The sequence below is a fragment of the Kogia breviceps genome, chromosome 1, assembly GCF_026419965.1.
Source record: "Kogia breviceps isolate mKogBre1 chromosome 1, mKogBre1 haplotype 1, whole genome shotgun sequence".
In the NCBI taxonomy this organism is placed as follows: domain Eukaryota; kingdom Metazoa; phylum Chordata; class Mammalia; order Artiodactyla; family Physeteridae; genus Kogia; species Kogia breviceps.
Genome location: NC_081310.1, coordinates 91343876 through 91355517, shown reverse-complemented (window position 1 = coordinate 91355517; position 11642 = coordinate 91343876). Strand labels below are relative to the sequence as shown.

The window sequence follows — 11642 nt, the reverse complement described above, 5'->3', positions numbered from 1 at the left end:
TGAGCTAAGCCTGCATTAGAAAGGTGGAAATCAGAACCACAAAGACCCTTGTAAACCAGAACCCAAGTACTGGATTATAGGGCCTGGACATACCTCCTCAGGGTTAAGCAAGTGTCCACTGAGATCAGTTTATTTGATTGCTCTTTTGTAATTTTAAATTAGCTTCTCCTCCAGTAAGGCTTATTGATGCCCTCAATAAGGAATGCTTCCAAATATCCATCCCAAATATCCAACAGGTTAAAGAACCTCTTAACAAGACTTTCATGTTCTGATCCCTTCCTACTTCCCCATGTTCATCTCCTGCCACCTTCTCCCTAAAACACACACACCCACACACACATGCATAAATACACATAATTCTCCAACCACTTTCAATTATTTGCAGCTCTACAAACACACCATGGTCTTTTATGTCTCTTTGCCTTTGCACCCTCAGCCTGCATGCCCTACCCCTCAATCTTTTCACATCTCTACTTGGTGAAATCTTGCTCTTCTTTCAAGATTCAGTTTCCTCCTCTGAATTCCCAGTGTTTCATAGAGCACTTATCACATTGCTCTGTAATTTATGTGTGTACCCACCTGCCTCTCTCTTTCTTATAATTTCAGTGACTTGGCAGTAATAACATGGTGAAGATAATACTAAGAAGAAAAGGATGAAGTATGTTGATGTTATTCTGGTTAATAGTTCAGAAAGAAATGGGAATTTGCATTGTGACTGAATATGTATCAAGTAGAAGGATGGGAGGGTAGAGTTGGTATCAGTTCTAAGTCTTAGCAGTAAAGGATAACTGATGAAGGGTAAGGACACAATGAGAAATAAACCTCCTGGGAATAATTCACATCAGACTTGCAGAAAACCAATAGTTTTAGTAGGCAGATGAGGGACTTACAAAAATTGAATTGTATGTTAGTGTTGGAATGGCTCTTAGGGAGGTAAGAACCTGCTAAAAACTAGCATTCAGCAATTTTGAGAATTTGTCTTAAACTTTCTTCAAAGAGATTTCTTGATGCTAATAGTACCACTTGTTTAGTTAGGCTAAAGTGAGCATGGCCTGCCTGCTGCCACCAGAGCCCATCAGCCTGTCTAGCTATGTTGGTGCAGGAGGTGCATCTGGGTGAGTCTAACAGTATGCTGACCTTTATAACCTGGAATGGAGGCCCACACGAGTCCCTTTCCCTGTCTAAAACTAGCCCAGGACTTTGAGGGTATACACTCATCAGAAACAGAACTGAAAGTCTTTTAAAATTTAACATTAAGTTCATGATGAATAATTACAAGTTGACCCTTAAATGTTCCAAAGAGCTTAGTACCAAATAACCTTAAGTACCAAAAAATTGCCTGTGCTGAAATACATGTTGGGTGGATTTATATGAAAAGCTAAGGATGACTAAATTCAACTTCCAAACATATACCTCAAAGTAGTAAGTAACAGGTTTCTCCTTCCTTACTGAAATCTGTGAGGGGAAGGAAGCCATCAGAGGGAAGGCCTTGTGGTTACAAGGATGTGCTGTTCGACTGACATGGCAGCGACCACACTTTATAAGCCACGGTAAGACAGAGGGGTGCAGAGATGGCTTTGTAGGGTGTCCACGTGATGGGAAGCAGGAGAGACCAAGGATGGATACGCCTGGAGAGGGGGCAGTAGCCACCCCCTCCCTCAGCTCTCCACAGCAGTGGTCTCAGGGGTTCCCTGACTCACAGCAAAATGGGAAGCGGGGGTCTCGAGTGTGTCCCTGTGCTCTGGGAAGGCCTGTGGCTCCTTTAATTCCAGGACCACCCGCCTGAGAAGGTCTTTGAGCAGCTGCATTTCTCGGAGCAGAAGGTCCACGTCGGGTTTTAGGGCTCCAGTGGTTTGTTCCAAGGGGGTCAGCGGAGCGCAGGCCGGTGGCCCAGCAGTGGGGGCTCCGCCCGCGGGGAACAGCAGGCCGGCTGAGGTGGTGTTAGGGACGGAGGTGACCGACGGGACCGATATGGACAGCGGGGGCTTTCTGAAGGAAAGCGGCTTGTTACCGGGCGCCAAAGCCGCGGCCTGTGGGACCGGGACGGTGGTGGACGCCACGTCCGGGGAAGAACCTGTGAACGCCAACACACAGAGAACCGCACGGCTGAAATCCTTTTCCCAAGGGCTGCGGGGTAAGGAGGGGGTGGGAGAGAAGCGCCGGGCCAGGGAGGGGAGTAAGGGGAGTGAGGAGGGTGGGAACAGAGGAGGAGAGGAGGGAAGGAAGGGGGAGGCGGGCGGAAATGGGGGATGGAGATGGAAGGCGCGAAGAGAAGAGGGGCGGGGGAGACAGGCGTTTCAGAGGGGCGGACGCAGGGCTACCCGCCCGGGTGGGCTTCCGGAAGGGCAGTCACTCACCCCGCCCCGGAAGCTGCAGCCATCGGCTGCGTTTCCGGACGCTGCGGCTGGCGGTAGCAACTTCGCACCAGTGCGATTCCAGCTCCTCGACCTCGGGCTCAGGGACGGTGTACTCGGCGCCCCAGTCGAAGCGGCGCACGGCGCGACTGTACTTGTAGAAGGCGAACTGCAGCGGCGTGTCGCGCTTCTGAGGGTGCAGGAGCGTCTCGCACCGCAAGACCACTCCTCCGAGCGCCGCGCCGCGAGCCTCCACCCGGCCCATCACCCTCAGCACCGGTGCCTGGAACAGCTCTGCGGAGAGGGGGCCCAGTGGCTAAGGAGGCACTTTAGGCCGGCGCAAGGGTCCCAGGGAACCAGGTCTGGCTGGTCCTGGGTCCCACGACCCCTCTCCCGGTTTCCCACAAGGCCCCGTAGCCGACCAGGGAGGAGGTTATGTGTACACGTGGAGGGAGGAAAGTCTTTTGAAATGTGGGGAACGAGTCCACGAGGGAGGGGAGAGCTTGAAAGGAGGCGGGACCAGGTATGACGCTTCGTGTCACCTCCCGAGTGACACCCAGCTCGGATTCACCAGCCTAGAAGGGGGTCTCTGCGCCTGCTTTGCAAGACGCACAGGAGCAGTTGCCTCGCCCCAGTCCCACAGTGATCCCATCTACTGCCTCTGTCTTTCTGGCTGGGGATGCGGAGAGAGCTGACCCCAATATGGGGGTCTCTACCCGGAGTTAGAATCTGGATGTGTATCGGGGAGAAGGGACACCTGCCCCCACGCAGGCTACAGATTAAGGGCGACTTCACTGAGGAGGAAAAGAGGAGAACGTGTACTTGGTCCTGCAGAGAAATCCGCCATGTGCCAGCTACTGTAACCTCCGCCCCTCCTTTCCCCGCTTGGTTTCTGTCCCAGAATTTCCCAGGGCTCCTTTGCCTCCCTCCCCGGCCCCAAGTCTCCCCCACCTTGCACGGTCACGGCCACCTTGGCGGAGAACATGGGCGCGCTCTCCACCGGGATGCGCATGGTGCCGGAGCACTGGTAGCGCCCGCTATCGCTGGCTCGCGCCTGGGGCACAGTGTAGTTGGCGCTGGAGTGGAAGTAGCGCACGGGTTGGCCATCGTGGTAGTAGTGAAGTTTGTAGACGACCTTGTCGTACCAACCGCGGCAGCGCATGACCAGCGGCTCGCCCTCGAACACCGCAGCATAGGGTACTTGCAGGATCAGCCAGTCTACGACAGTCAGCACAGACAGACTCCAAGAGAAAGTCCAGCCCTTGGGGTCTCCCATACTTCTCTGCCTCCCTGCTCCCCGCTCCTTCCCCTTTCTCCTCACCAACTCCCTCCCCGCTTACTGGGCACCCCAGGAGCCTCAGAACAAGAAGCATCAGAAGGTGAGTGGGAAGGAAAGGGGAAGGCCAGCCTTTTATTAGGTACTAAGAAGACAAAGATGCCTGCGTCTGGGTTCAGCCTCAAAGAGTAATGCCCATCAGAATCCAGTTTAAACTCCTTAGGATGGTATCAGGGCCTTCCTGACCTGCCCCCTGCCTGCCTTTTCAGCACTATCTCAGGATTCTCCCCTGCCCCATATCTCCTTTTCTCTCTCCACCTTCCATTCCTAATGCAGGCTAAGTCCATGCATACTGGACTGCTGGGAGAACTGGCCCTGCCCTGAGCCCAGAGGCTTTGTATCTGCCAAGAAGACCCCTTCACCTGCTGTAGTTGAGGCCTACTTATCTTGCAGATCTGGGCTTAGATCCTGTCTCCTTGAGAAAACTTACCTGACCCCACCCCCAGCCTTAGGCACTTCCCCCAGCACCCTTATTTACCTGATCACCATCATCATCATAGCCAAAACTTACATAGCCCTAGTGTCTGCTAGATGCCACTTTAGGTGTTTTACATCGAGAAAGAACTCTGCAAGTGATAGCCACAATCTCTGTGCTACTCACAGTTCTGCAAGCAGTAACTACCATCTATCATATTCAATATCTTATCTGTACTCGCTATCAATTTCCAAACAAGAAACCACAGAGTATGGATGTGAAGTATAAGTGCTAATCTGAACACTGAGTGATGATCTTTAAATTCTGAATGCAAAATATAGCCTATCGGGCTAAAATGACATAATATTCCCTACAAAGTAGCCAATCCTGTGCCCTAATGAACAAATTACTGTTATTTCTCTTACCCTGTTTGGAAATCCTTTATCCCTCAGGGAATTAGTTTCTTAATTGACTCTTATGTACACATGTGTACATATGTATAATAAAATTTTGCTGAAGTGCTTTCTTCATCTGCTTTTTTCTTTGAAAACCTATCATAATTCATTTTTAATCTTCACAACAACCAAAGAAATAGATACTAACATTGGCCATATTTTAGTGATGGGAGGCATTGAGAAGCATCACACTGTTCAAGCAGGAGTAATTCCCCCAGCTGCATGCATCCTGCCCAGGGACCCTCACTTTTCCTGCTTTGCTTTGCCCTTTCTCTCCCTACCCAACCCCCCTCCTCAGAAGTTCTCTATTCAGTATACCAGGTCCTTGGAGCCTCTTCTCTTCTGAGCTATAAATGAACAGAAATGTTTATTTAGTGTCCATTGTGGCAGGATGGTAAGGGGACCTTTGGGGTCACACAAGGCTTACTGCATCTCTCACATAGTGCCAAGCAGGTCCCTGCCTGGCCCCAGAGACTCAATATAACCCCCTCCTTCCTGCCCTAATGGGAGTGGCCCAGTGTCCTCCCCCACAGAAGGGCCATCACTACCAGCGGACATGTGTGCTGCCCCTCCCCCGTGCTCAAACACTCACCATTGGATACGGAGAGGTGGATGGGGTCACTGACAGGTGCTCCCCGTGTCTGGCATCGATACACCCCTGGTGTCTGCACCTCAATGCTCTTCTTGTGAGAGGGCAGGAGTAGGTGGCCCAAATACCAGAGAGTGCTGATGGGTCGGAGTTCCAGGAGCAGAGGGTGGTACCCATCACACCGCAAGGTTACCCTTTCCCCCTTGAAGATTGTGGTCCAGGGTGGGTGTAGAGACAATATGGGCTTCTCCAGAGTAGCTGGGAAGGTGGGGTATGGGAGGGGGCAATGTGAAAAAGAGAAGGTGAGGTGCCCAAAGATGAGGTCTGAGGTTGGGAAATCTCAGAAAATGCTAGCTTCCAGGACCCATCCCTGTGAGAGGAGAGACCACATTGGGCTACAAACTAGTCTCCTGCTCAGCACCATTTCTAAGTGGCAGTGCCTACAGGCAAACTGAGTCACTGAGATTGAGGAGCCATGAGAAGAGTCACTACCCCAGAACAGCTAAGAAGAGGGGAGTACCCAAGCAGGTCACTTAGGATGGTTGGAGTGGAAGTTGTAGAAAATTTGGATGAGGGATGTGTAAGACTCACCAGCTTGCCCACTGCTTGGAACTGCAAAACAAGAAATAAAGAAGCAAGAAGAAGGAGAATGTTGGAGATGAGAGGAAAGAAAGGGACTCTCTTGATCATAGGAAAGATTCAACCAGTCTCAGGACCTGTTTTTCTTCTGCCTTTATTTCTCTCAGCTCTCAGAAAGCCCCTTCCTCTTTTTCTCTCCAAAAATAAACGAATCAAGGATTGAATATTCCCCCCAACACACACACACACACACACACACACACACACACACACAGAAATACCCTGGCCCCCACTCTTCCCCACACCCAAAGTCCTATGCCACTGTCACCTCATTGAGGACTCACCCAGGAGCAGGAGGGCTGTCAGTTCCCACATGATGGATCTGCCAGCAGCAGCTGTAGACCAATGGGGATGCACTGGCGTGGGATGAGGGAAGAGAGAGAGAGAAGATGGCCAGTGCTGACCACTGAGTACTCGGAGACACTGCTGCTTCTCCCACCCATTTCTAATTTCTGAAGAAGGTGGACTGGAGAGAGCAGGAGACAGGCTGGATACGTGTCAACTCTCAGGTGTCCCAAACACCAAACATTGTCCCACCTGCAACCCCTGAAGCCAACTCACATCTCAGGCCAGCCCCAACTCCTGTAGAGAAGGCCTGCTGAGCAGAGTCTGTGCCCTTTTCAGCCCACGAAAGCCACACAGAACCCCAGACTCTGGCAAGTGACATCCCACTCCCATCCCACCTCCTCCCCCTCCTCCAGCAGGCTCCATAAGCCTCAGCTGAGAAAGACATCTTCATGCCCTTGAGGTCCACCCAGGAGGTTTATTCTGCTCACTTCCCAGTGACAGACATTGGTGCGAGGCCTAGTGAGGTTGACACAGGATTGTGTGCACCCAGAGTTCACATCCTCCCATGGGTGAATAGACAGAAAAGCATGACTCACCAACCACCTTCTCTGTCACTGTCTTACAGTGTCACAGTCAAGAATAGAAATGTTATGTTTCCCCTTTCTCCCTTCCTGAAACCTTAAACCTTCAGAAATTAGAAAACACTTCTTTCCTACCCATCGCAATGATCTCACCCTATAGCATCTCCACTCACTTGTGCCTTCCTTCCTTCTATCTGTCCCCAACCATGCCCCAGTTCTAATAGTCCTTACCTGTGTTAGAGAAGTCACTGCATCAGCCCCTTAGAAGCTTCTCAGAACCGTCCTCCCAACTCTACTTCTTGTGCTTTCCAAGCCATGTGATCATACCCTGAGCAATGGGGAACCTGAATTCTCCTGTAAATACTTAATGAATTTTCCAACCTGATAGTATGTCTGCTTGAACCGTCTTCTGTCCTTACCCGTGGCTGTTTAATACTGGGACATCTCCTTCCCTTGGAGCTCTGGCAGGAAGGAGATCGATTATCAGACCCTGTCAACTCTCTTAAAGACAGTCCCTTCCCCTCTTCCTTGCTGATGCCCAAAGCTTCACTCAGAGAATTCCCTCATAGTTTCTCTTAATGTGCTAGTCCTTGTTGAAATGCAGGTGCCCGTTAGGGAAGTGTGATTGGTCCTTTAAATTAAGCTGGTCACTTCGGATCCTGTTTTGAGAGCATGTGTTGATAAAAGAGAGTCATATGGGTCTGAACAGTAGGGAGGTAATTGATAAGGTGCTCAGCAGTCGGGGAGGGAGAGAGCTAGATACTAGGAACAGAGATTATAAACTGCCTGCTTTGGGGGGGGGGGCAGCCTAGGCAGTGCCCCCAGCTTCCCCACCTCCTGCCTGATGCCTCATCCGGGGCATGTGTGGGCCTTCCCACATCATCCACAGCCTGCCCCCAAGGTCTGACCTCTGCACCAGGTCACCACCTCTATGATAAGAATGTAATGCACCCATCAGCTGTCCCTTAGTCTACACAAGCTGACACTGTTTTGGCTTCTTATCACTCAGAAGACAGATCTCAGCCTCTTCACCTGATTCCATAAGAAACTTTTTTTTAAGTCATTAGAGGTGATTCATGTATTTAGGCAGTTGAATTGGGTTTTTAAAAATAATATTTATTTATTTATTTGGCTGTGCTGGGCCTTAGTTGCAGCACGCAGGATCTTTTTTTTTTTTTTTTTGAGTTGCAGCATGTGGGATCTAGTTCCCTGACCAGGGATCAACCCAGGCCCTCAGCATTGGGAGCACGGAGTCTTAACCACTGGACCACGAGGGAAGTCCCTCCATAAGAAACTTGATTGCACTCAAAATTCGTGAGGTGTCCGATCTTCCCTGAAAATCTCTAGAATCACCCATAGGTTTCATATCATACAGTGCTCAAATTTTGGCTTGAAGAATGTCCCACCCACACTTCTTTATTCTAGGCTTTCTTCTGAATTTTTCCCAAATTGGATCTTTTTCTCCATCCAGGACTTTTCCCTGTAGAATTTCTCATTCTTCACGCCTTTACTCTGCAGAGAAATTTAACAGTTATCATTTGTTACCTGAGCAATCGTTTGAAGCCTATCACGACATAATTTCTGGACAAGGTATGCCATCATCTGATAAGAATTCTGAGGAACAAGACGTTTTCAGTGATGATAATGGGATATTGCTGCTGTCGCCGTTGATGACACCAGCTTACTTTCAGTGAGTGCTGCAGCCGTGAGCATGTCACCAGCACCACGCCAAGTGCTTCACAGATGTTACTTTATTTAATCCCCACAAGGGCCCTTTAAGGAAGGATTATTATTATCTCCATTTTACATGTGTGGAAACTATGGTGATAGAAATGGAATTTGAATAGAAATCTGTCTCACTCTAAAATCTGCTCTGTCTCTCATGCTCACGGCAGACTGTCATCACTAGTCTTTTCAAGTCTCCTCTCATTATGATTTTTTACCTTCATTCACATTACCATTCTCTCCCCCACATGAGCACCTACTATATAATGTCTACAATCCTTTATACATGCACATACTTACGCTTGAGAAATATTTTCTATTATTAATTTACATAAATGATATTGTGTTTTAGATATTATTTTCTCTTTAGAACAAAACCCAGGGTTTAGAGGAATTTGCCTCTTTTTTTTTTTTTCTTCCTCGATGATTGAGCTGAGACATCTCACCTCACCTTCTCCGGCCCTTGAACTGGGATTTACATCATTGACTCCCTTGGTTCTCAGGCCTTTGGATTCAGACTCAGTTATCCCCTCCTAGGTCTCCAGTTTGCAGATGGCAGATCATGGGACTTCTTAGCCTCCATAATCTCATGAGCCAATTCCTCATACTCAACTTTCTCTCTCTCTCTCTCCCCCAGCCCCTGACAACCACCATTCTACTCTTTGCTTCTACGAGTTTGGCTATTTCAGATCCCACACATAAATGAGATAATGCAATATTTGTCTTTCTGTGTCTGGCTTATTTCACTTGGCATAATGTCTTCCAAGTTCATCCATATTGTTGTGAATGGCAGGATTTTCTTTTGTTTGTTTGTTTGTTTGTTTTTTGTGGTACGCGGACCTCTCACTGCTGTGGCTTCTCCCGTTGCGGAGCACAGGCTCTTGGACGCACAGGCTCAGCAGCTATGGCTCACGGGCCCAGCCATTCCGTGGCACGTGGGATCTTCCCAGACAGGGGCACGAACCTGTGTCCCCTGCATCGGCAGGCGGACTCTCAACCACTGCGCCACCAGGGAAGCCCAGGATTTTCTTTTTTTTTAATGGCTGAATAATATTCCATTGTGTGTATAATATATATATAATACATACAATATATAGTATATATAATATAGTATATATACACATATATCACATTTTCTTTATCCATTCATTTGTTGACATTTAGGTTGTGTTCACATCTTGGCTATTGTAAATAATGCTGCAATGAACATGGGAATGCAGATGTCTCTTTGAGATACAGATTTCACTTCCTTTAGATATATATCCAGAAGTGGAATTACTGTTCATTAGGCAGTTCTATTTTTAATTTTTTGAGTAATCTCCATACTGTTTTCCATAGTGGCTACACAAATTTGCATTCCCACCAACAGTGCACAAGTGTTCCGTTTTCTGCACAGCCTTGCCAACACTTGTTATCTTTTGTCTTTTTGATAACAGCCATTCTGACAGGTGTGGGGTGATATCCTATTGTGGTTTTAGTTTGCATTTCCCTGATGATTAGTGACATAGAGCACCTTTTTATGATATATACCCATTGGCCATCTGTATGTCGTTTTTTGAGAAATGTCTATTCAGATTCTTTACCATTTTTTTAATCTGGTTATTGGTTTTTTTGCTATTAAGTTGTTTGAGTTTCTTATATATTTTGGATGTTAACCCCTTTTCAGATACAGGGTTTGCAAATATTTTCTCCCATTTCACTCTGTTGATTATTTCCATTGCTGTGCAGAAGCTGTTGCTTCTTCTCATAGATGTACAAAGGAATAAAGAAACATGTAATATAACCAACTTAGACTTTTAAAAAGCATCCAATTAAAAGCATTAAAATGATTGACCTAAGTTGAGGTCAAAATTATTTTATGATACCTAGATAACTGATTTAGGAATAGAAAAATAAATGGGGTCTTCTCTTCAGAAATGCATAAATATTGGGATTTCTGAGAGTAGTGTCAGGCTGGGCTTTAAGAATGATCTAGTTCAATAATTCTCACTTTGGTCTGTAGATACCTGGGGGTTCTAATGACCCTTTAAGGGGGGTGCAAAGTCAAAACTATGTTTATAATAATACTAAGAGGTTATTTGTCTTTTCCACTAGGTTGACACTTGCATTGATGGCATAAAGCAACAGGGGATAAAACTGCTAACTCCAAAGCACAATTTAAGGCAGTGGCACCAAACTGTATTTTTCACCGTTAAGTTATGCACTCACAGTAAGAAACCAAAACCAAAACCAAACCTTGATGAAATAATTTTTAAAATTAGTTTTATTAAATTTTGAGCTCAAAATATACATATTTTTAATATTCTGTGTGATGAAATAGGAAGTATGCACTTCTGTACTGAAATACAAAGGCTGTCTTCATTGAAAGCTGTTACACAATTGAGTTCTGAGCTGAACCAGAACAAGCTACTCTTTTTCTTGGAATACCATTTTTTTTTTTTTTTTTTTCTGTACGTGGGCCTCTCACTGTTATGGCCTCTCCCGTTGCGAGGCACAGGCTCTGGACGTGCAGGCCCAGTGGCCATGGCTCACGGGCCCAGCCACTCCATGGCATGTGGGATCTTCCCGGACTGGGGTACAAACCCGTGTCCCGTGCATCGGCAGGCGGACTCTCAACCACTGTGCCACCAGGGAAGCCCTCGGAATACCATTTTTAATGGAAAGAATGACTAAAAAACTATGGTCATTCAGACTTGGGTATTTCTCAGACATCTTCTCAAAGGTGAACAAAGTGAGTCTGTCACTTCAAGGAAAACATCTGACAGTAATTATTGCCAATGATGAAACTCAAACTTTCAAATGAAAATTAGAATTTTGGAAAAATTTGTATTCATGATCACGAGCTTGACGGCTTCCCAGTAATTAAAGACTTTTCTGAAGATATTGGTCGTGATATTACATTCGATTTTTAAAATATTGTATATAGTGAGATGGTATCAACATTTGAAAGATCTGTATAACTTTGTGAACAAATATTTTCAACCGACCAATGCATGGGTGAAAGATCTGTTTAAAGTACAAGAAGGACCAATGAATTTTAATGTAACAGAGTAAGAAACGCTTGTTGCTATGGTTTCAGATTCCATAATGCAACTCCTGTTTAAGAAACTACCCCTTGTCGAGTTTTCAGGAAGCATCAAAGAAGAATATCCACAATTATATGAAAAGGCTCTTAAAATGCAACTACAAATCTATGAGGTGGGATTTTCTTCATAAGCTTCCATTGAACTCTCCTTTGAGAGCAGAGATCATGTTAAATT

The 11642-nt window shown here is 46.8% G+C and overlaps 1 protein-coding gene across 3 annotated transcripts; it reads right to left on the bottom strand.

The window, feature by feature from the left end:
• Positions 1-847: 847 nt before the first annotated feature.
• FCRLB (Fc receptor like B) lies at positions 848-6103 on the bottom strand. 3 transcript variants are annotated; one of them, XM_059037847.2, is made up of 6 exons: positions 6073-6103; positions 5741-5761; positions 5153-5407; positions 3306-3572; positions 2358-2648; positions 848-2074 (listed from the first exon to the last, which is right to left on the bottom strand). In XM_059037847.2, exons 1-6 carry the CDS (start codon positions 6101-6103, stop codon positions 1659-1661), a joined length of 1281 nt encoding a protein of 426 aa, XP_058893830.1. In that variant the 3' UTR covers positions 848-1658. The 3 variants fall into 3 exon arrangements, with proteins under 3 accessions (XP_058893830.1, XP_058893814.1, XP_058893822.1); XM_059037831.2 differs by having other exon boundaries at positions 1791-2074; positions 2358-2503; XM_059037839.2 differs by lacking the exon at positions 5741-5761 and having other exon boundaries at positions 1791-2074; positions 2358-2503.
• Positions 6104-11642: the final 5539 nt, after the last annotated feature.